Below are 21,480 nucleotides of genomic sequence, written 5' to 3'. Positions count from 1 at the left end.
GCATAGCTGTAAGTAAATCAGATTTCTGTGGAAAAGAACACAGAAACAAAACCCAGACCAAATTATGTATATATGATTTAACATCTCTGTTCAAATATTGCTTTCTACATTACTTATGTGCAGTCACAGATGTGATGTTTCTCAGAAAGGTAAACATATTGCATGTGCCTTCAGAAAAATTTATTCAGCAAAAAGTAGCAATCTAATCTAAGGCACCTTGAAAAGAATAAAAATACTGCTAGTAAAAGCATTCTTTTCCCCTTCTGTGATTCATGTAATACATGTTCCATTACACTGAAATTTATAGAACACACAGAATTTCAGTATTAAAATATATCTGAGAAAAAGATTGCCAAATTATACATTCCCTACTCAAAACTGAATATTAAGTATTGTGACTTTCACATCATAATGTTATGCAAGTGCTCGGTGTTTGGTGCTACAGCTGACAAAAAGGATCAGTGATCTGTGAAACACTATATCACATTTTTTAATACTAGATTTTTTCTCTTTTTTTTTTAATTCATAACATTTACAAATTTCGGGGATTCCCAAAGGGAAGAGAGGTATGTGATTCCTGATGAACTAAGCATTGTTTTGTCCTACTCATAGCATGGAACTGTGCATTGAACGTAGCATAAATTGTTTGGATGATTTCTGGTGTTCCATACCCACATTTATGTATCTTCTAGCATCTAAGAACTCCATTCTTCCTTTAATCTAGTCTATATTTCTGTTCTCCTGGAATGTACATGGTCAATTGCTAATTGCTTTTATTGCTATTATTATTCATAACAACTGTGCTGTTACATTTAGCTCTAACTTTTTTTTCCTATTCTTCTTTCTTGCTGCTCATGTACAGTAATTTCACGATTATAAGCTGCACCATTTTGACTAAAATTTTGGTCCGAACCCAAAGTGCGGTTTATAATCAGGTGTGGCTTATGTATGGACAAAGAACGAAAAGTTGCTGTTTTAGTTTGGAGGACAGGTGTCTGCTGAGAAAGGCAGGAACTTCTCTTTGAAATGGAAAATGTAAACCCCCTCCCTCCAAATTATTATAATTTCGAAACCAAGGGGCTTTCAGGTAAAAATATGGGAATTAGGAAGAACGGTTCTTTATTAGGGAAATTAAAATAGAAATACAGTACTACAAAGAAACAAACTCCAAACCCTGATAAAGTCAGAGTACAACCTGACACCCCGTCAGGCAGGGTGTTGGTAGCAGTCCCATTAAATGGTGGCTGCATCCTCCTGCAGTGACAGATGTGATTCAGTTGAAGCAGTGCTCCTGTAGAAGGTGCAGTTTCCCTCTGGAGGTCCAGTGGTGATGTGGAGAAATCCGGTTTTCCACTGGAGTCCAGTGGAGAAAGGGGCTCCCTTAGTGTCCCAAAACCTCTGTTTTTATTTTGGTAAGAAATGTTGGGCTCTTCCCCCTGGTTGGAGCAACTTCCAATGGGATGCAGTAATTTTATCAGTCACACAGTGGGACTCAATGGGCCATTAGCAGAAAATGACTCCCTGGAGGAAGGATGGGTTGTGAAAAGATAAAGAACAATGCCCTCGCTGGTTTCAATGGATGGCCCATTAGCAGAATATCTGCCGTTGAGATAAGGATCACTGCCCCCACCCTCAACAGATGGTGATAGAATAGATACCTTTTATCACACTCTGTATTGTAACGTGCGGCTTATAATCGTGAAATTACTGTAATTATTCGTAACTCTTGAGAGACTGAGAAGAATTTCTGTCTGGGTTCAAAGTGTCACTTAAAATGAGGAAGAACATGGAGGAAAAATGTGCTCGTTTTCTAGTTTTGTTTTTGCTTTCTTTTGAAGTTTTGGCAGCATTTTCTGCAAAGCACTTTACTTGCTTAGAAGGGTCCCCTGCCAGTGCCTATACACATTTTTTTTATTTTCATGTAGTTATTTTCTACAATGAGGAGTCTGTTCCTTTAATGAACTCCTTCTTAAACAGGGTTCATTAGTAAAAAATTTCTTCCAGTTTGATAAAAAAGACTCCATTTCAAATTCTTGCCAATATTTTTGGAGCCTCATCTCTCCTCCTCACTGTGGTGCCAGTTGTTATCCTTCAATCCTGCCAGTGGTACACACAAAGTACTTTTCAGTAATAGCAGGGGATGCTCAGCATTTCTTTATCAGCTTTTGCCAATTCATCATTTCTCCATTTTCCCCATCTCAGAAAAAACTACAGGCAGTCATCAGAAAGTCCATGATGCAAGAACACATTTGTAGACCACTTTACAGAAGTTGTCTTTTATTTGATGCCTGTCAGAGCTTACTACATAATTCTACACCACCCAGGGCCTATGTTTCATAAATGAAATGAAGGTTTCTGTGAATTTATTTGAAGCTAGGGGGGACTCAGCTCTTGTGTAGATCAAGCTACATATGTTCCATGCTGGCAACTCAAAAATATTCAAAATTATATATTCGAAATGAGTGGCATAAGTCTGAAAGCAATGCCATCTTCCTGTGTTGCATGTGTAGGCATTTCTCACTGTCAGATGTTCTTATAAACTCTGAGCAAAACACTCTCAGCAGGATTTGATGTTTGTCCCATTTCGCAAACTCCCTTCCTTTTCATCTTTAACTCCAGGATCACAATCACTCCCCCGAGCCAATGCTCAGCTCCAATTCTAACATTTAAAAGCCTAGATTTATGTGACAGCAAAAAGGTACAATATTATGTCTTTAATGCAGAGCTGGCTTTTCTTGCTTGTATTTTTCACAGATTTCTTCTCCTCTTTAAGGATTGCTTAAGAATATAAATTTTTGCCAGAGAAAACTGTTCCAACATGTTAAATTACCGAAAATTAGTATAGACATTAGTGAACTTCTAAAGATTTATTGCATTTGCACAACAGAATCTGGATGTCTTCCTCAGAAGAAGCTGGCATTTTTAAGGCAAAAATAGGAATTAAAATCACTCTCTAGCTGTTCAAGAACGCCCTCAGACTTCAGGGAATAAAATTTCACAATAAACCATCCTTTTTGATTACCAAATGAATGCAAGATGTATTAATAAAGATTAATCATTAAAAAAAAATTAATCTGCTTTAGAAATTAATGAAATCAAAAAGAACATATACAGTAATTTTTTCGAAGGTGAGGCCTTCATGCTTTTCCTTGCTCTCTGGAAAAAAGTTCTAGGCATTTATACTCCGTTTTTTAATTTGTTTAGTGTTATATTTTTATTCTGATCGTGTCACCTTTCCCTCAATAATGTGTTTGATTTCTCACATTTTTTGATGCAAAGTTTTATAAAATAGTTTCACATTTTTCACTTGGCCCATTCTTCCTTCCCAGACGAGACAGGATGTGATGTGACATACTCAGATGCATTCTGCAATAGATAGAACACATTTCTTTGCTTTGACTCATGTTTAGTAATTCTCTATTGTCATGTTTGCAGGCATTTGCTTGGTGGCCAGAATTGTTGGCTGAGCATGCAGAGAAGTTTTTGTCTCTGTATTCTGTTGATATGGATTCAGCACTTGAGGCACAGCCACAGGACTCCTGGGACAGCTTCCCACTTTTCCAGCTGCTGAATAATGCCCTCAGAAATGACAGTAAGACCTTAATTTTTTTTTTTGCATACTGTTTGTGTAAGATTTTTCAATGTACCCACACCTTAGAAATGTGTTTCTAAATAGGATAACATTCAAAATAAAAGTGACAATGCCTGTTTTTATGATACATATCCTGGTGCTCCGTTTCCTTCAAGCTGAGCAGTTTCTCTCTATCCTTGCACCATTTCAGTCCTTATTCTGGCATTGCATTAACCGCTTTGTATTCACAACTTACTCAGTTTTGAATCAATTATGTACAGGTAATATAAGAGGTATTGATAGTTTACATTTAGTCTATATGGCTTAAATAAAGTTGTGGTTTATATTTCCTTCTAAGCCTTCTAAACTACTTTCACACTAGTTATGTGTATAAGGGTATAGTAGTGTTAGCATGAATGGAATAAAATACACACAACAAAGGTTCTGTTTGGATCCTTTGTTGGGCCAATTGCAGCTTCAGAAACTTATTGCCATGATGGCAATTGAGAAGGGTGCTGAAAAGTGTGCAGGAAGTGTTCAATCTTAGCGCAGATCTCAGAAGAGCTAGACTCCTGAAAGGTGGAGTGTGCACTACCTTAAGTGGTGTCCGATCACCTAAAATCCAGACTAAAAAATCTGGAGCCTATATTCAGATGGGATATTCAGTCTATTTTCCTGCCATCATACATTTTCAATTTAGGAAGCACATCTCTAGTTGAGATGTTACATGCACTTAAAACAATTCTTTGGTTTCTGAAGACTGTGTAGGTATTTTACAGTAGTCTTACAAAAAGGATTTGTGATACCAGTTTTAACTTTATTATTGTGTCATTTGTGTTCCTTTGAGTTTTAGTTCCAACCTGAGAGAAGTGTTGGAAACAAACAAGGGTTGTCCTCACATGCAAGAGGTCTCTAATAGGCTGCTGATTCTTCTTACCTTAAAAGATGATAATAATAATAAATTGCTAGAATAGGCTTCAGAAAGACATTGTATGAAAATTTTCATGTTAAAGCAACTATTACAAATATTTTAAAACTTTAAAACTGAAGGACATGAAGCAACTGTTGTATGAAATGTCACACCTGTATACCAATTCCAGTAACTCCCTAATGGTGATAGATATATTAAATGACAGTTTCTGGCAGGTGAAAGCCATATGGAAAATAACACACTTTTTCTTTTTCCAGAACTACTGTAAAGCATCCATGGAAATTAGTCACCTATTAATCAATGGACATGTTAGCAAGTGGCAAGTGACCATTCTACCAAGAAGTGATTCCCAAGTGGAACATACCTCAGTGCTCATTCTTTAATTAACAGCCTTTTCACCTTGTAACTGCATTAAAAGCATTAGCAAGAGCTTCCTATGCTTATATAATCGATTTTATAGTCTTCCAAAGTAAAATAAATAATTCTGACTTTACCCTAAGTGAAAATGTTTTCCTGAAAACTATCCCCTTCATAAAGATATATTTAGAAAAAAAATATAAAAAGGGAAAATCTGGAATGTGGTCTCACGAGGATAAAAAGGCTAGTGTTAATAATTAACAAGGAGAGTGAAGTGGAGTAAATTAGCCATAATAGAGCCCACAGTGCCTGGCAAAGTCACCTCTCATTATCAAAAAACTCATTAGGAAATGAAGAGGTGGAAATCCCACTGGGTTATTCTCACTCTCTGGCTATATCAGAGATTACTTTTCAGACTTCTTTCAAATGAAGAACAGTTAGGTCACCATATTGCATATTAGGTTAATCTTCACTGAAATTTGGAGGACTGACACCTGCATGTTATTCTATCTCAAGAGCATTAAATGAGCTCTAAATCTTTGGTGCATGAATCAGTTTTCACATAAACCTGACATGAGAGAACTCCTAACAATAAAGAAACAACCTTACAGATACACCATTAAAGAAAACTTGCATGTAAAACTATTTTTATAACTATGTCAATAAGTATAATAAAAAATCTCTGAGATAATGAAAATTCATATTCATGTATATTCAAATAATAGTGAATATGCTATTTTACATGGTGTAAAAAGCATTGTATGATATTCAAGGTGAATACTTCAAAGTCAATATTCACTTAACAATGAGAAAAAAATGCATTTTCCAATATGGTGTATAATTTTTATGAAGAAAGGGGAGGATGGGGAAGTCCTGACTGAAGCTTCCATTTCTTTCATGATGGACTCCATTTTGTGTCACCTTAAGACTCTCCATTTTTTTTCTGACCTTATTCCACAAGGAAGAGTACATCAGTGACTGTGCTCCTGTTTAGTCTAACTGAAGAACTTTAAAAAATGGAGCGAGGGAGGAGGATGATCTTCCCATTTTGTGAAATTTTTCAACTTTGCAGATTGCACAATGACAGAGGTACTCAACATCTCTCTATGATAGCAAAATTGGTTTTTCCAGAATTAGATATTCATAAAGGGAAGAAGAACATAGTTGTCCCAGGATTGTGTCTTATTTTCTGTGATGAATGTGTTAGTTTTTGTCCACAGAACCTATAAATTATGTTGTGAAGGGAGCTGCTTTAGAAGGCAATTTACTTTCTGTAGTTGTTTAATTATTCAGGTTAATCTGGTTTTTAGTGCCCACAAGACAGACATGTATTAATTCCTTCATTTAACATGGTGTGAGAGATATCCTTTACTGGCATATGCCTAGTTAGATGTGTATTTTGCTTGTTTCAGAGGTTTTATCACTCTATGTTTAATATTCTGATCATTTCTTCACCAAGTTTTCTCTCCAAGTGTCACTTACTGACACTTTGTCCTGTGCTATTGCTCAGCACTATTGCATTGCTACCTTGGCACAAAGCAGTGAAAGCTAGGATTATTGGAAAGGTAACTCAGAATCTTCATTCTCTTTCAAGTATTACTCAGTGGAATGTCTGTGCACCTGCTCTAACTCTGCCACAGTGTGCTCTAACCAGCAGAGAGTCTGATGAGGCTGATTTAGAAAAAACAGCATGTTGAGTGTTAACCTTTTGAAAGCCATTGCCATAATTATGGTTATTGACTTCAAAGAGGAATTCTCTGATACATTTTTTTCCACTATAGCTACTAGTGGCAGAGTGGCAAACACCACCAAAGACAGAATCATCACCTTCCTGCTTTGTTACAGACTGTGTACCACTTTTGGACTAGAATTTATGTATAACTTTGTACCTTATCTTAAACTACAGGGTAGAGTTAGAAAACAACTGGGATTTAAGGTAATCAGAGCAAACTGTACACCCACCCCAACACCTCAAACTTTGGACTTCTCATTCAATGTAGAGGGTATCTCTTCTCAGATCAGGGACTCAGTCCTATTGAGAGCTGCTTTGAAATAACCTACCTTCAGATAAGAGTTACTGATACTGAGAGTTAACTCAAGCTTCATTACTCCTGTCCAGAATACCCATAATCAGTTTTCCTAATTGGACTTCTAAACAAATGTAAATTGTGCAATAACCTGTTGATGTCACTCTATCTAGTAAAGATAATTAAATTTTAACCTTGATTTCACAAAGTAAACCTGCAAAATTCACTTCCAATTTTTACTGCAATTTAACGAGCTGATTAAGAAATTCACTGTGGAGGCAGAATATAAACAGCAAATGTACAGGAATATAAATTTCCTTTTCATATGTGATTGGTTGAGTTTCAGTTGCTAAAAATATAATCTGGACCCTGAAGGATATTTCCTTCTTGAAATACACTCTTTCTTATTTTGGGTTTAAAAATTTACCAGAAAATTCAAGTTACCTTTTCCATAGAATCCCATGAAGTGCAGGATAATTATAGACTCTCTGACAGAGTGCTAGTTTTGTCAAGGGAAAAGAGGCTCATGTTAATCTGTGTCATTCTTCCCTGCCTTTGATTCTACAGAAGCTCTTGAGGACAGCATGACATGCTGACTCCAGGATAACTCCTAAGATGTGCCTGTATTAGTAAAAGCAAAAGAAGCCTCACTGCTTCTGTGGTACACAGGCACAGTGGATTCATTTCCTACTGTTAGAGATGAAACGCCATTCCAGTATTGAATAACTAGACTTTAGATTCATCTCTGGTATTTTTCTGTCATATTGTAATATATTGCAGCTAATGTATTTCCTAATATGGAAAAAATTGAATAATTTTCTTCTTCAATATTTCAAGAATATCTTCTTCGGGGTTCTGTTTCTGTTTCTGTAATGTGTTTTCCTTTAATATTGCCTATGCATTACCTTGCTCTGGCATAGGGTTTCATTTTATTGTTGCTTGTGTGAATATGAGATGGCTCATATGAAGAGGGTGTGGGATGTCTGTATTGAAAAGACAATGGAGAATTAAGCTGCATAGCTTTGAAGACGAGTGGTAGTTGAGGGATCTGAAGTGTGGCATTTCCTCAAGGATCTCTTGTTTCCCATCTACTTTGATGCACAGGTGGTACCTTTTGGCAAGATCAATTTTAATCATAGGGTACAGTACCATGAGTCTGATGATGATACTCAGCTATATCACTTATCCCTGTGCTCTGAGTTCTTTCCCTGCCCTGCATTAATTCTTGGTGGAGATCTCCAGATGGGTAAATCAGAGCTGCCATGTCCTGAACCCTGGGAAAACAGAATGCTTATGAAGTTGTTGAAACAAGACAGTTCTCTTTCGTGAGTGTGTACCCCCATACAGAGGGAATTCCATGGAGGTGAAGTGACAGTAAGTCTTGACAAAATTTTGGATAATTTCACCTCCCTGTGAAGGCTGATGTGATGATATTAGAAAAATGATTCAGCTTTTTAAGTTGAACACCTTTATTGCTTGTGACTTCTTAAAATTTCATGCTGGCTTTGAAATAACAAGTCACCCTCCTGCCCATGAGGCTTCATTACTGTAATTCCCAGAGCAGTGCTAGTAGCAGAGCATTTCTGCAGTGTGCTCAGAAAACACTAAACTACAAGATTATCCCTTCAAGTAACTGTGATTGCCTGATTAATTACAGTTCTTCACTGGTTTGCTATAAAGCAGCAAGACTGATTTAATTGACACAGTTGTATTCTTGTTGTTATTTTTCAGCTCAAAGTTGCCTTGAAAACTCAGCCTTATATCCAAATGGATACCTTTTGTTCTCAAAGACAAGAAACAAACAGCTCATCAGCTGTTTACTGTGCAACCTTGTATTAATATCCAATCCTCCTCAGTCATTTTTGTTGCTGTAAGAGGTGATGTAGTTTTAAGATATTAAACAATTATGAATAGAGAAAAATAGCACTCTTTTGAATTTCTGATATATAAATAATAAGCCAGAACTAACTAGTTAACAATTATTTTGAGGAGCAGTGTGAATAACGGATCATGTTTGTAATGGACTCACAGGTACTCTCAAGGGTGGATTCTCAAGTGTTTAATAAAGACATGATCCTCTGCCTTTTTCTCAGTGGAAACCCTAGTAATCTCTGCCTGCTACCTAGCTGCCTGTTTTTATAAAACTTCATATATCTGATGTCTCTCCCGCTGTCTCTAAAGTGGTTGGCAATCAGCTGGAAGTTTCAAAATTCTTACCAAGAAAGTTACACAAAAGAAAGCTGATCGTGAAATATTGTTTCCTCAGGAAAAGGTGATTGATACACTATTTCCTATTATTCTGCAAGGATGTTTTCAAGCAAATAGTTTTTTGCCTTCAGATCATTGTATTCAAGAAAAAAAGTAGCGTAGTGTCCAAACATTCAGCAACAAGGGAACTTCAATGCAATCCAAGTAGAAATAGGGGACAGAGACTTGATGGCACATTTCCTGAGCTGTTATCTTAACTAAGTGGGTAGTTTAAGCATACTATCTCTAAAAAAACTTATGTCTAACTTTTGCTATTAGAAGAAAAAACCTTATACAGAAAAGCTATTTTAACATTATACATATAGCGTTTATCCCGATAGTTTCAAAAAGCCAACAATGCCATGCACTAATAATTTTAAAGGATGGTGTCCACGGTGAGCCATGTGATCCAGGCTTTTCTTCTTAGGAAGAGGAGGAAGCCTCCTCAAAAGGTGGTTTTGGTGCCCGTGCAATCATACAAGAAGGCTGTATGCCAGAATAGGTGGGAGGAGAAACCTACAAAAGAATTTAAAAACACAGAGCATGGATAAGGGCATGGACAGTGTCATGAAAATTTCTCTCTGTGGCTGAGCTTCTGTGATTTCCATATGCACATGGGAATATTCCTATAGGTACTAATAGCAGTGGTAGATTAAAGGGTGAACACAGACACATTCAAAACATGAAACATATATTCCCTTGGTGGGACAGGACATTAGTGTGCTAAGAGTTAGCATTTGCTGGGAGAGCACTTCAGGGAATACAGGGACAAGCAGTGGTGATGGCAAACTAATTTTCAGATTTTGAGCATGTTCAGTTTGCACATATATTCAGTTCTTCATGTAGTAAGTCCCATCTGTGTAGTAGGTAATATTCTACTGCTTATGAACAGCATTCAAATACTTTTTTCTTTTTTTTTTGGGGGGGGGGGTCTATTTTTGTCCTGTCTTGGTGTGGAAGTAATGAACAAAATTGCTAATGTTTAGATTCAGCAAAGCATATTATTAATTTTGAGAAGATGCAAAAAGGTTCTGGTTCAGTAAAGAACTTCAATATGTACCTAGTTTTCATTGCACTGCAATGTGACATGTACTACAGTGTCCTTATGGAACACTTCATTTATCTTTTCTGAACTGTGTTTCTTATACAACCTACATCTTATTCTTATAATCCTTTGTGTACTAAAACATTATGAGATACACTTCTTCCTATAACAAAAGGTCTGACATTTTTGTCTCTTGTTTGCTTTTTAAAGCACTTTTGTGCAATGGAAAGTTTCACAAGCACTTGCAAGAAATTTTTGTTCCCATGGTCGTCCGCTACATTGATCTCATGGAATCATCAATTGCCCAGTCCATTCACAGAGGTCTTGAACAAGAGTCATGGCAACCTGTCAAGTAAGTGCTTTTTACAAAATCTGAACAAAGCACCTGCCTATAGCTTTCTGTCTAATAAGGGGTTCTCCCCTGTTGTCCTTTAAATATTCTATTTTTTATTGTATTCCTACATTGTTTATTTTTTCACAGGAGCATCACCAACAGTCTTCCTAATGTAGCTCTTCCAAAAGTTCCAAGTTTGCCTCTTAATCTTCCACAAATACCTAGCTTTACTACACCAACCTGGATGACTTCTTTGTATGACTCCACGTGTGTATTCTTCAATAACTTTCTGACTGTATGTCAGCTCTGCATGGCCTTGCTAGTGTTCTGTGCAGCTGTATTTGGATTGCATGGTGTTTATCCTCTCTTAGTTGGAAATTGTTGTTTCTTGGGAGTGAGCCGAGCATGGACTGTTAGTGAGTTGCGCTTTCTAGTGCATTAAAATGTAGCAGTCTTAAACCTGGTAACTTAGAAAATCCAACTTGGCAAAGGTCTGTCATAGCAGGAATGATGTTTCATACTCTAAACAACCTAATTACTCTTTTGAATTAACAAACAGTGGGGAGCCTTTTGAAAGATTTATTTTAGATTGTGGTTTTGTAAAATGAGGCAGCCCATTATATTTTTTGCATGGGGTTGAATAACTCATTTTATATTGGATCTGAAAGTTACTGGTTGTAAATATTGTCATCAAATTAAATATCCATGTTACAGGAAAATAGTAAAATGCTAATAAGTACCAAGAATAGAAGTACATCCCTTTGTTCATCTGCTTGGAAAAAAAATTCTTTCTGATTTTTCCCCAGTATTTCAGAGCTCTTTGGAAATATTCCCATAGTTACATGTCTGATTTCTGTGTGAGGACACAATAATATATGCTAAAGAAAGGCTCAAGAACCTTATTTTAGCAAAAGTTATATTAGGAAAGTATGAATGTGAAAGACTTCAAAAAACACACATTCAAAACACATGCATTGATAATATCATTTCAAGACAAGTGTTGTGTTTTCAAGTTTTATGACAGACTTCAAAATGGCATTACATCTATTTCTGCAAGAGTTAATACAATCATAGAATACCATATTAAAGGGACCTCTGTGATCATCTCATCCAACTTCCCTTGGCAAAAGCATGATCTAGAATGGCCCCGCACCCTGTCCAGATGAATTTTTTAAAGTGTGCAATGTTGGGGAATCCACCATTTTCTCTGGGGACGATTATTGCGATGGTTGATTGTCTTCATTGTAAAAAATTTCCTCTACTTTGTTATCAGAAACTCCCCAGAAGTAACTTGAACCCATTATCCCTTGTTTTTTTCATGTGACTCCTTGCAAAAAGGGAGTATTATGATTGTTGTTCTGCTGTTAATTCCCCTAAAATGTGACAGAGTTACTCTTAATCCTTGGCTTTGATTCCTTTTGTGTTTACTATAGTAATGCTAGGTTTCTCCTGATGTGCTTATGCAAGTCATTTCAGCTTTGAATACAAACTAATTGGCCTTCTGGAACTCAAATTCCTTTCTGTTATCCCCAGGTTTTCAAAGGTCACTTTTTTCTTCAAGAATAGCTTTCAGAGTTAAGAGTTGCTAATCTTGGATGTGCTCTTGTATTCTGCTTTCTCGCAGCCACAACCAGTTAAAAAAAATCATGTAGATGACATTTCTTGTATTTTGAATACTGAAGTTATAAATAATACAGATTCTGCTGGAGGATTATATAGTGGTTGATCTTTCCTAAATGAAGGGTTTGGTGCAGCAATATGTTTGCTAGACTCTGTTGTCAAAACACTGCAAACGTAGTAAAATTCATTGATGGGCTCATCCCTCTTGCACACGTTCTTGTATTTCGTGGTATATATGAAACAGTATGCATAACATCCTAAACCAGCCAGTGAGGTTTTCATAGCATGTGGTGAGCAGTGAGGTTGACATGCTGTAAACACTCACCAGGAGTAGCTGTCATTCTGCTGCTTTTCAAGAGAAGTGGGGGTGAGCAGTTTCTCTTACTTCAGTTGTGACCTTTGTAAGGCCATCACTCCTCTCAGCCACCCCACACAGCAGTCAAGAAGAGATCTGCCATGGTGTTGGCTCTGTTGGAGGCACCTCTTCATGTTCTTTCCCCAAAACATTGAGCTTTGAGGTTATATTTATAAAATGTGTAGGAACTGACGGTCTCGATTGCAGGCAGCAATATGTTACCTTTGTAATACTCTGGTATTCAGACAGTATTTTAAGAATTAACCTATCTGCATTCTACTGGAGAGCCAAGTAAACTCTCAAAATGGTCATGTATTTGGTTAGAAAAAAAGCAAAAGCGCTGCAAGTCACTCCTCCCATGCTAAGGAGTTTCCTTTTTCCTCCTGGTAGCAGTGGCTCAGTTTCTGGCACAGGAAGTGAGTCTCTTTGACTACTACAGAGTCAAAAGAAAGGAGGAGGGTTTTACCTTCTCCCTCTTCTGCCGTCCATCTTTTTCAGGGAGAACACACTATTAAAGTTCTTCAACAAGGAGTAACCCAAGGAGTTACCTTTGCTCCAATACCTGCTAAGTAAAAGCCAGAGCTTCCTGACAGTTTTCCCTTTCAGTGTGATGAACACCCCAGCTTGGACTAGAGGAATACACTGAATTATACATATAGCCAGTAGAGTCATCTCATTCAGGAGCACAAGTGAACACCTTATCTCCACTGCTTCCCCCAAGTATTTCTTTCCCAGTTCACTATGCTCCCTCCTCCTGGCCACAAAGCTGATGATTTGGCAAGAAGATGACTATGTATATCACAGAGTTCTGCTGGACTTTCCTCTTTCTCATTGAAAGTGATGATTTGGCCAATTATTCATTATCAATTTGAATTACACAATGAAGAATCTAGAGTCAAAAAGAATGAGAATGAGTAGTCTCTGAGCCAACTGGTTAAAGGTTTGCTGAAGTCCTGTAATAGAAAGAGATTTATTATTCTCCAAACTTTACTAATGTTTGTGTCCGTGCTCTCAAGCTCATGTTTAAGTATATTCATTTTCAATAGAGCAATTATATGCCTGCCTAGGAATTTTGCTGAATAGAAGGAAGTGAAAATATATTCACAGTTGGGCATCCATTTGTGTATGTTATTGATGAAAATATATTTTCCCCATTTTCACTTTAAAGTTGCTACAATTCTCTTGAACATTAATAGCAAAGATTGTTTATATTTTTTAATTAATTGTTTCTTTTTTTGTCCTTGATCATTTGTTTGGGAGCAATAAATATATGTGACTTATAACCACATTTAGAAAGATCATTACCTTTTTTCCACTTTTTTTCAGCATTGGAAAGTGAGATATGAAAAGGAGAAATTGTTATGAGTAGTAGTCTGTTTTTCTTGATTGGTCTCTGGAGAAGATAACTCAGAGGACACATTGGCTAGACATGTAGAGCACTGTGAATTGCTCTTCCATTTGGCTGAAGATAATTTTAAAGAGCAAATATGTTTGAATATTCTGTAAAAGCTTTCAATCAGCTCCAATGATTAATTCAAATATATTATTTTAAATTGCTTTTCATATTTTAAATATAATTTCTTTTGCATCTTCTCTACCTGGCTTTCAAGTTAGATATGTGGGTGATTTTAATTGTTTATTGTTTTAATTTATAGATTATTCTTTTCAGTGCAGACATAACATAGTGTCACTAACCAGAAATATTGTAGATACACACCTGAGGTTGTCTGTTGCTATATGGGGTTGCTATCCGCCATCAGCTTCAGGAAATTTCAAGGCTGGGGCAACCTGGAATCATATATATGCTTATAGGAGAATAGTTCAATCTTGTGTTCCACCAGAAGAAGCAACGTCAAAGGAAATGTGTCATCTGTATTCTTCCTGCTGTGGCTCAGCTGTAATGAGTGACAAGAGAGACAAGGCTGGAATAGTCACAGTGCTCCAATAGTGATATAGAGAGAGTTGGCCTTAATATGTCTGAGCTGCTGTGCTGGGTCTCTCTGTGTGTTTGTGAGTGCTGAATGAGTCAGGAGACCATCTTTCATCTCTGCTGTGGGGGGTTGTATCTGCAGTGCCATGTACATTCCTGTCATAGAGCTTTCCTCCTGTAAAGAGGTAGGAGGCCATGGCCTGCATTTCTAAGGACAGGTATTTAAAAGTACAGCCATAGGACTGATGGCATAGTGAAATCTGGCTGATCTGCCTTCTATGGAGTAAGGAGTTTTGAATAGCTAGGTCCTACTGAGCATTCTGGAAGACAAATTTATATTGTGGGGCAAATTTTTTTCCTTCCAAAAATACTAATATGCAGTAAGAAAGAATACTTAAGAAAGTTGTTTTGGTTGCTTGATCCTCAAGTTGCCTCATTCTTGAACAAAGAGCATGGGATAGCTCTGTCCCCAATGTCTTTGAGGGACTTTACACTAACTGGTGCTTGCAGAAGTTCTGCTCCATCCTTTTGCCTCATCTGCTGGTGAAAAGTAGAGAGATGGAGCTGAGTGCAACTGACACTGAAATTACTGAAAATACTGTTCTTTTGAAGAATTGACTTTCTGAGCCCTGAAAATATATTTTGAGGCAGCATACAGAAAGAAAAACTGGAATTCACAAGGGATGTAGTGCTTGTGCCATGTTTTCTAAGTGGTCCACACAAAACACTAGTGGGCAGTAATTTGTAAAATGACCATCCTGGTCCTTGGTGGATTACAGAAGAATTAAAAGCAGCTGCTTTTGAATCTTTGGTTGATTGATAATATTCTTAGGTATTTATTACTTATATTTTCATATTCCATGCCACACTAAGGAGTAGGCAAGAAATTATTCATTATACATCTACTCTGGGGTCATGTGTGGGAATGTACTTTATTAGTGGACTGTTTGACTAATTGCTACTTCTTAGGTACCTGGCAAGCCCAGTGGGAAGCTACCTCTTTCAGCTGTCAGTGGATAAGAGAATTAAGGCTGCATGCCTAGGGGGCTGCATGCAACTCCTAGATTTGATTTGCTGCAGGTTCTTGGAGAAACATTATGTCTTGGATCTTTTTTTTCCTGTGTTCAGTATGATGCAAGGCATAAAGTCATAAAATAATTTAAAAGGAACCTCTGGAGATAGCTGGTCCAATCTGCCAGTCAAAGTGTGACCAAATGCAAAGTTAAATTCCCATTAAAATAAATGGGAATATAACAGGATGTGCATAATATTTGCCTCTTTTAATCCCTGGTAACCTTCTCTTACTGCCATGACTTGATTATAAGAATGGACAACTAGACAGTACCTGAAGGGTTAAGTTTTGGGCAGCACAGCAGTAGAGTTTGTGCTTGATTTTAAAACTATTAATGACTATTATAGTTTTTAAAGAAAGAATGTCAGTTCAGTTTCCTGGTGGAGTAATATTATTCCCTTCTTTAAACTGAAGTAGCTTTACCATGCACATTCAAAGAAACACTTTTTGATAGCCAAGAATTATGGATGTAGATTCTGTCTTGATTTGAATGCAGGAATTACTACTGTGCCAGGAAGTTGTAAAATCTGGGTTTAGCTCCTTTTTGCAGCATTTAGCAAACAAATTAGACATCTGTGTTTGGCTGTGTGAACAATTTCTGTTGTAGAACTTTATTTTCTGTCACCATCTCATTAGTTTGATATTTTAGTCAAATTCAAATGTAATTGGACAATGCTAAAGAAAAAATTGAAGCATGAAAACTCAAAATTATATTAAAAGAGAACAAATGAATTAGCATTTCTCACAGAATTAATTCTTCCATGAACCTGTGCCTGTTATTACATTTATTATAATTACTTCATTTGGTAGTCTAATTTTAAAAAAATTAAGTGTCTACTACAGTGTAGTAGCAGTAAATGTGCATAAGAATACATTTATGTTATTATGAATACATTCATCATCCTGAGTTCTAAAGAATTTCCCTTGGAATTCCATCAGGGAAAAAAGAAATAAATATGAAAGAATAATAAATAGTTAAATTTTATGATTTGATGATGGAAATGATTAGTTTTGTTTCTTGAGAGAATTTGGTTTGTTTTCAAGAAAATATGTGTTTTTATCAGCAGTTAAATAAATACTGAGATTGTCTCATTTCTGTCCCCATATGATTTGTCTTATTCTTTTATGCCAATCATCTCAAAACTTGATTTAGTCACTTTTGAATCAGATAAAATCTAAACAAAGCATCAACAGCTTCACTCGCTGCCAGTGTACACGGCAGATGCAATGATCTCTTCAATATTTGCTTGTCATATAACTTTAAAAACAGTCTGACAGGATTGTAAATTTTCCAGAAGCTTTGGTTGTTTTGCCTTTTTGTTCCTTCATTAAACCAAGTGATGTATCAAAGTGGTCCCTCAACAGTAGAACCCCAGTGCAAGTTGTAACCCTAGCATTCCCATGGGACTTCTTCCTGTTCCTGCTGTTTTCTTTCAGGACCACAATACAATACAAAATTAACAGTTACTGTGTAATGTAAATGGGGAAAATATGCTTAATATCGAAAAAGTGTGTTGGAGCTGTGGAATATCCTCCTATGCACCATGAAGGTACCAAAACCTGCACCATTAATCCAGAGTTGGTTGCTCACAGGCAGCCTTTCCTTAGGCAGGAGCTTTCCCTGCTCCCAGCTTGTCACTGCCCGGTTGTCCCCTCGCCTGGCCCGGAACAGCAGCACTGGCTGTGGTAGCCTTAGGGCAGAGGAGCAAGGGACACCTGGGTGTGTCTGGAAGGTGCTGGATGCAGGTGTGAGACTGAAGCAGCGCTCCTGCTGCATCTCTACTGCTGCTTCAGAGCCCTGAACATGAGCTGTGCTTTACTTCACCTCACTGCCTCGGTGTGACCCTGTGGTGGTGCTGCTGTCTGAGGGCTGCATTAGGTGGTCAGACATTACAGGTCCTTTCTGGTTTCATTTGGTTCTGAATCTGACCCTGCTCTGTCCTGAGCACAATCAGTGCTCACTCATTCCTTCCATGAGAGCTGGAGTCACTTGGCACTTTGATGATTCTGTTCTTTAGTCATAAGGCCGAAGAAACAAAATGATAGCAGTGATGTATTTAAACTGTTTGGATCTGAATTGGGACTGTCAGGCTGAGTTTTGGTTGCCTGTGTCACTCACATCCTGGAATTCAATGTTGCATGGAATACTCTAATCCTAAATGGTAACTCAGGCACTGCAGTACGGTGCATCATAAAAATGTAATTAATCTGTGTTGACAGTGGAAGTGTAAATGAACTTATTGCTTAGTTTAGCTTTAATTTGTTGCATTTTATCACAAGCAATTATATTTAAATTTAGCAATCAAATCAGGATAAAAGGACTTTAAAACACTGTGAGAAATCTGAGATGGCATAGAGCCATATTAATCCAGTGGTTTTGTTTGTACACAAATTTCTTTAAATAGTTTCTCTTCTCTTTTTTTTCCCACTCAGATCTGATGCTATTCCCTCAGTTAGAATTCATGAGCATTCATCTACTCGTCTGGTTATCTCTTTTGCAATATTACTACTAGCATCTTCATTTCTTTGGTAGACTCTTCTACCAGAGTTATGAAGGCAAGAAAGTATGCACACAAAATCTCCACTATATTGAAAATATCCATGCTATTTCTGTATCCTGTATTTTTCCTATCTTGATCTGAAACTTGAGCCATTTCATTTTCCATGCTCCCCACATCCCATCTACCTGCCTATCCTGCCATATTTCTCAGCTAACAAATGAGAAATAATTCACTTTTTTCACCCTAAGGGGATATATTTTAAGTTTCCCAGTACCTTTTCCACATTTTTTAAATAAGAGCAACTGTACTAAAAGACATAGGGAAATGAAGAAGAAAGGTGGTGTGATAAGGAAATCTTATTACCCTAATTATATGGCAACTGAGATAGACATCAATACATTTATCTTCTGTTTTTTGGGGACTTTGTTTTGTTTTGTTTCTTGTAGCAATGGATCAGCAACATCAGAAGATCTCTTCTGGAAACTGGATGCTCTGCAGATGTTTGTTTTTGATCTTCACTGGCCAGAACCAGAATTTGCCCACCATTTAGAGCAGAGACTTAAACTCATGGCCACTGACATGATAGAAGCCTGTGTTAAAAGGTACAGTTGCAATGATCACTTGGAAATTGGGAGAAATTTGAAAATTAACACAGGAGGGGTTGTGCTGGCTTGCAGAGGTGTATCTGTACCAGAATCCTGTGACAGGAATCAGGGCAATTCTGAAGAGACCATGACTTGTGTTTATTTCCAGCATCTGGCAATCAGCAATTTGGCAACATCTAGGAAATACCGAGGAGAATTTCTCTATCTGTTGTTAATAGACCCTTGGAAGTGAATAAAGCAAGTTTGTTTTTTTTTCTATTCCATATTAGTGGCAAATATTAACAGAAATCAGAATTCTACTAGAAGAAATCTTTCTCTTTTTGCACATTTCCGTCCCCTTTTACTACGTTATTCTTCATGTTCAGTTAATAGTATTATTTAATTTGTCAATTTTAGAGTACTATCTCTAAGAAATATATTACAAACTATAGAGTGTAGAATATTTCTGCATTTATACAACAAGCAAAAGAAGGCTGGCTGATAGTCATCCAGCTGAAACTAAGTTTTATAATGGTAAACTTCTGAAAATTATAGAAAATTATAGAAAATATAGTGTTTTTTTCCTTGAGCTGTTTCTTAGCATTATTGGTATAGTCTTTTAAATTAAATATAGGCAATCTGATGCCATAGCTTTCAGTAAATATCACTGAGTTTAGAAGAAATATTGGTATGTCTACATATGATCTACAATTAAGTGCTCCAGAAAGCTTAATCTGGACATGTAAAAATACAGATTTTTTTAAAAAAAATTAAAAATAGGGGAAAATAAATTGTACAATATTGATGAGAATGGCTAAACAAGCAGAGAATCTTTACAGATGACATAGTATTGCATTATTTCTCTAAACACAGCAGGAAAAAGTAGAACCTCAGGCTAAGGATATGAACCTGTTGTAGAGCTAGAATGATGAAATCATGATTGAAAATACAGAAACATTTAAAAGAACTTTTCTATTTGATTATGAAAGGGGAATGATACAGGGAATGGAATAAAAGGTAAAGCTCTAACAAAGAAAGGTAGAAAACATTAAAATCAAAGCAACCCATCTGTTCTAAAGAATTTGACGGTAAAGAATTTGAATAGAAGCTCAGTCAATTACAGTTGTCTAAGAAATCTTAGAAAAATGGTGAAATCTTAAAGGAATGGAAGACTATTAGTCTATTTAAGACTTAGTCTTAAAAACATAGAAAGAGTAGCAAAGAGATTCAGTGCTACTAATATATGGACTGTACAGATTTTGAGCTGGAAAAAAGAAAAAAAAACTTTACTGTCTTATCAACAGGACTATAAAATATATTAATATTTTAGTCTTAATACATAACACACCAATCTTAATACACTAATTATGTTTTTGTGTGGTAAAAGATACTGTATGTCAGGTAATAAAGATTAGAGTAGCAACTCAGAAATAAAGATGGAGTTCTTCTATTATAACCCTTCTTGTTATATTGATATGATCTTAAGAATTTTTAAAATGAAATAGGATTCTACTGTTCCCATCTTCCAAAAATATTGTGTAAATTTCTGGTACACACATTTAAAAATAAGGGTGCAAATAAAACATTTTATCTTTATGTATGTTGAATTATAGTTTATTTCAATGACATTGCTCCTTATTTACACTAATGTGAGAAGAAAATAAGGGGTTTATATCATGTATCTCGTTATATGTCTTAATTTTTTATATAAATATTCATATTTTCTTAATATTAAACTCATTTTCTTTATTAAAATTCTCTTTCCATTAAAACCAGAATAGGATTTCTTCCTTACGTTTTTTAGAACCAAGCATTTTATACAATAAACTGTATTTTAGCATAGAAAAGCTGGAAAATAAGGGCTATTTTCATTGCTTTAAATTAAACACAAGGAAACATATTGTTATCTAGAAAGCAAGAACATAATACTTTTATTGTTCAACTGAATTCACTGAAGAAGTGGAGAACCTTGAGATTACCATCAGTGCAATTGTTTATTGAAAGGTTGATATTCTGAATTTACAGAATTATAATTCTAAAATGTTCTCGTGCATATGTATTTCGTTAAGCCAACAGGTTCAGCAGGATTTAGACATGTTTACTGTGGCTGTTCAGAAATATCAGAGGTACTCACATTCCAAATTGTGTTTTAATAAACAGAACAAGAATTGCGTTTGAACTGAAACTGCAAAAGACAAACAAATCAACAGACTTGCGCATCCCTCCTTGTCTGTGTACAATGTTTAACGTCTTAGTTGACGCCAAGAAACAGACAGCTAAACTCTGCATACTGGATGGGGGCCAAGAGGTAAGTGGAATTTTGTATGTTTAATTCCCATGTTTGGTTGATCTGAAACATCTCATACTGCAGACTGTCCTTAGATTAATTTCAAACTGAGATGCATCAATAGCTCTGTTGTGACAGAAGTGTGCATCAGATGATCCCTAGAAGCATCGTGCAAGACACAGCTCCTCATCTTCCACCAGAGCACACAGAGTGCTTCTGTAATTTGTTTGCTTTGACCTGTGAGTCTGTTGAACATTCAGAGGATTTCTTGACTCACAGCCCCTCCACGAATTTCTCTCAGGTTGCAACAGAAAAAGAGCCCACTTCATGAATCCTTTGTAACTGTAAAATAGAGCCAAAATATTGTCCTTTGCAAACAGGTTTTAATTTAATAAGGTTTGATTTTAAATGGATTCTAGACCCAGCATTCATGCCTAGGAATATGCTGAAAATAGAGGAAAGAAATAATCAGGTAATTTAATGGGTTTTTTTTAATTTGGTCCCCAAGGACGGGGACTGTTTTGGCAGTAGTCTGCTGCCAGGACTGTGGATACTCCACAGTGGAGCACTGATGTGCTTTTGAAGGATATGTAAACTTCACTGACTTCCATCACTCTCG

The 21,480-nt window shown here is 36.4% G+C and overlaps 1 protein-coding gene across 8 annotated transcripts in view; it reads left to right on the top strand.

Annotated features, from left to right (window-relative positions):
• The window catches only part of CADPS2 (calcium dependent secretion activator 2), a 292,254-nt gene that overhangs the window by 233,834 nt on the left and 36,940 nt on the right, over positions 1-21,480 (top strand). For 4 of the 8 annotated variants that reach the window (XM_033057244.2, XM_033057242.2, XM_033057243.2 and 1 more), the window contains 6 exons: positions 558-566; positions 3,436-3,592; positions 10,389-10,530; positions 10,660-10,779; positions 18,437-18,592; positions 20,735-20,882. In XM_033057244.2, coding sequence (XP_032913135.1) covers positions 558-566; positions 3,436-3,592; positions 10,389-10,530; positions 10,660-10,779; positions 18,437-18,592; positions 20,735-20,882 — 732 coding nt within the window. The remainder of the gene's footprint in view (positions 1-557; positions 567-3,435; positions 3,593-10,388; positions 10,531-10,659; positions 10,780-18,436; positions 18,593-20,734; positions 20,883-21,480) is intronic. The other 4 variants (XM_033057248.2, XM_033057245.2, XM_033057247.2 and 1 more) reach the window with 1 other exon arrangement.

Source organism: Catharus ustulatus, chromosome 4 (genome assembly GCF_009819885.2).
Source record: "Catharus ustulatus isolate bCatUst1 chromosome 4, bCatUst1.pri.v2, whole genome shotgun sequence".
Lineage (NCBI taxonomy): Eukaryota > Metazoa > Chordata > Aves > Passeriformes > Turdidae > Catharus > Catharus ustulatus.
Note: the sequence above shows the minus strand (reverse complement) of the source record. Positions and strands in the feature narration are given on the sequence as shown.